The 1,295-nt window shown below is 75.4% G+C and overlaps 1 protein-coding gene across 1 annotated transcript; it reads left to right on the forward strand.

Annotated features, from left to right (window-relative positions):
* Positions 1–316: 316 nt before the first annotated feature.
* On the forward strand, positions 317–1,156 carry LOC115271434 (tenascin-X-like; the record flags this gene model as incomplete). The annotated part of the gene is made up of 3 exons (XM_029913932.1): positions 317–436; positions 706–849; positions 1,026–1,156. Coding segments are annotated over 3 exons (395 nt in total), but the record flags the coding sequence as incomplete, so codon positions are not given.
* Between the last annotated feature and the right edge of the window lie 139 nt (positions 1,157–1,295).

The following is a 1,295-nucleotide window of genomic DNA, read 5'->3' on the forward strand; positions in this document are numbered from 1 at the left end:
GCCTGGGTCCCATCCCCTGTCCCAGGGCCACCAGCCAGACACCTGGGTCCCTTCCCCTGCTGCGGGTCCCCTCCCCTGCCCCAGGACCAGCGCCGGACGCCTGGGTCCTGTCCCTTCCCATGCAGGGCCAGTGCCACACCCTGCCACCTGGATCTCTGGGTCGTCCCCCCCCGCCGTCTGGATGCCTGGGTCCCCTCCCTTCCCGCCCCCCGCCGGCCGGACGCCTGGGTCCCCTCCCTTCCCCCAGCCGCCGGCCGGACGCCTGGGTCCCCTTCGCGGGGGCTGCTCTCCCTGACGCGCCGCACTCTCTCCGCAGTCCCTGACGGCCCCTCGGACCTGCGCGCTGTCAACGTCGCCGACACCTCGGCCCTGCTGCGCTGGCGCCCGCCCCAGGCCCCCGTCCAGAGCTACGAACTGAGCTACGGGCCCCCCCAGGGTGAGTGCGGGGGCAGGGCGTCACTCCCCTCCCCTCCCCCGGCGGGTGGCTCCGCCCCTGGCGCCCGGGTCCCTGGGGTCCCTCACCCGCCTGTCCTGGGTCCGGGCGGCCGGCACAGGCGTCTCCGGGGCGCTGGGCTGTCGGGTCCCTGCAGCCCGGTCCCCCATTGCCCGCCCCGGCTCCTTCGGGCTCCCCCCGGCGCCCCCACGACCTCATCATCCCGGGGGGGCAGCTCAGCCCGGCCCCCCTCACCCCAGCTCTCCCCCCAGGCCCCTCGGTGACGCTGCGGCTCCCCGGGGACCGGGCCGAACACCCCCTGTCCGGGCTGCGGCTCGACACCGAGTATCTGGTCAGCGTCCACGGGGTGACGAGGGGCAACCGCAGCTCCCCCACCAGCGCCACCTTCACCACCGGTACGGGGGCAGGGATGAGGGGGTGGGGGGGGAGGAAGGATTGGGGGCGGCAGGGGGAGGGGGGTCACAGGGAGGGGTGGGGGAAGCAGAGGGGGAGGGAGAGGGAGCGACGGGGGGAGGGGAATGGGACGGGGGGAGGTCGGGGGGGGTCTCTGGTTCACTCTCCCCTCCCCCAGGGCTCGACGCCCCCCGGGACCTGCGAGCCACCGAGGTGACCCCCCGCAGCGCCCGGCTCTCCTGGACTCCCCCCCGCGTGCCCCCTGCCGGCTACCTGCTCAGCTACGAGACGCCTGCCGGCCAAACGCAGGTACTGGGGACCCCCCAGACCCCCCTCGTATCCTCCTGCCCAGCCGCCCCAGCCCTGCTCCCCCCAACCCCACCCCCTACATCCCCCGCCCCAAACCCCCATTACAACACCTCCCCCATCCCCCCAGCCCCTCCCCCAT

This window comes from Terrapene carolina, unplaced genomic scaffold (genome assembly GCF_002925995.2).
Source record: "Terrapene carolina triunguis isolate 2854851 unplaced genomic scaffold, T_m_triunguis-2.0 Scaffold15911, whole genome shotgun sequence".
NCBI classification, from domain to species: Eukaryota; Metazoa; Chordata; order Testudines; family Emydidae; genus Terrapene; species Terrapene triunguis.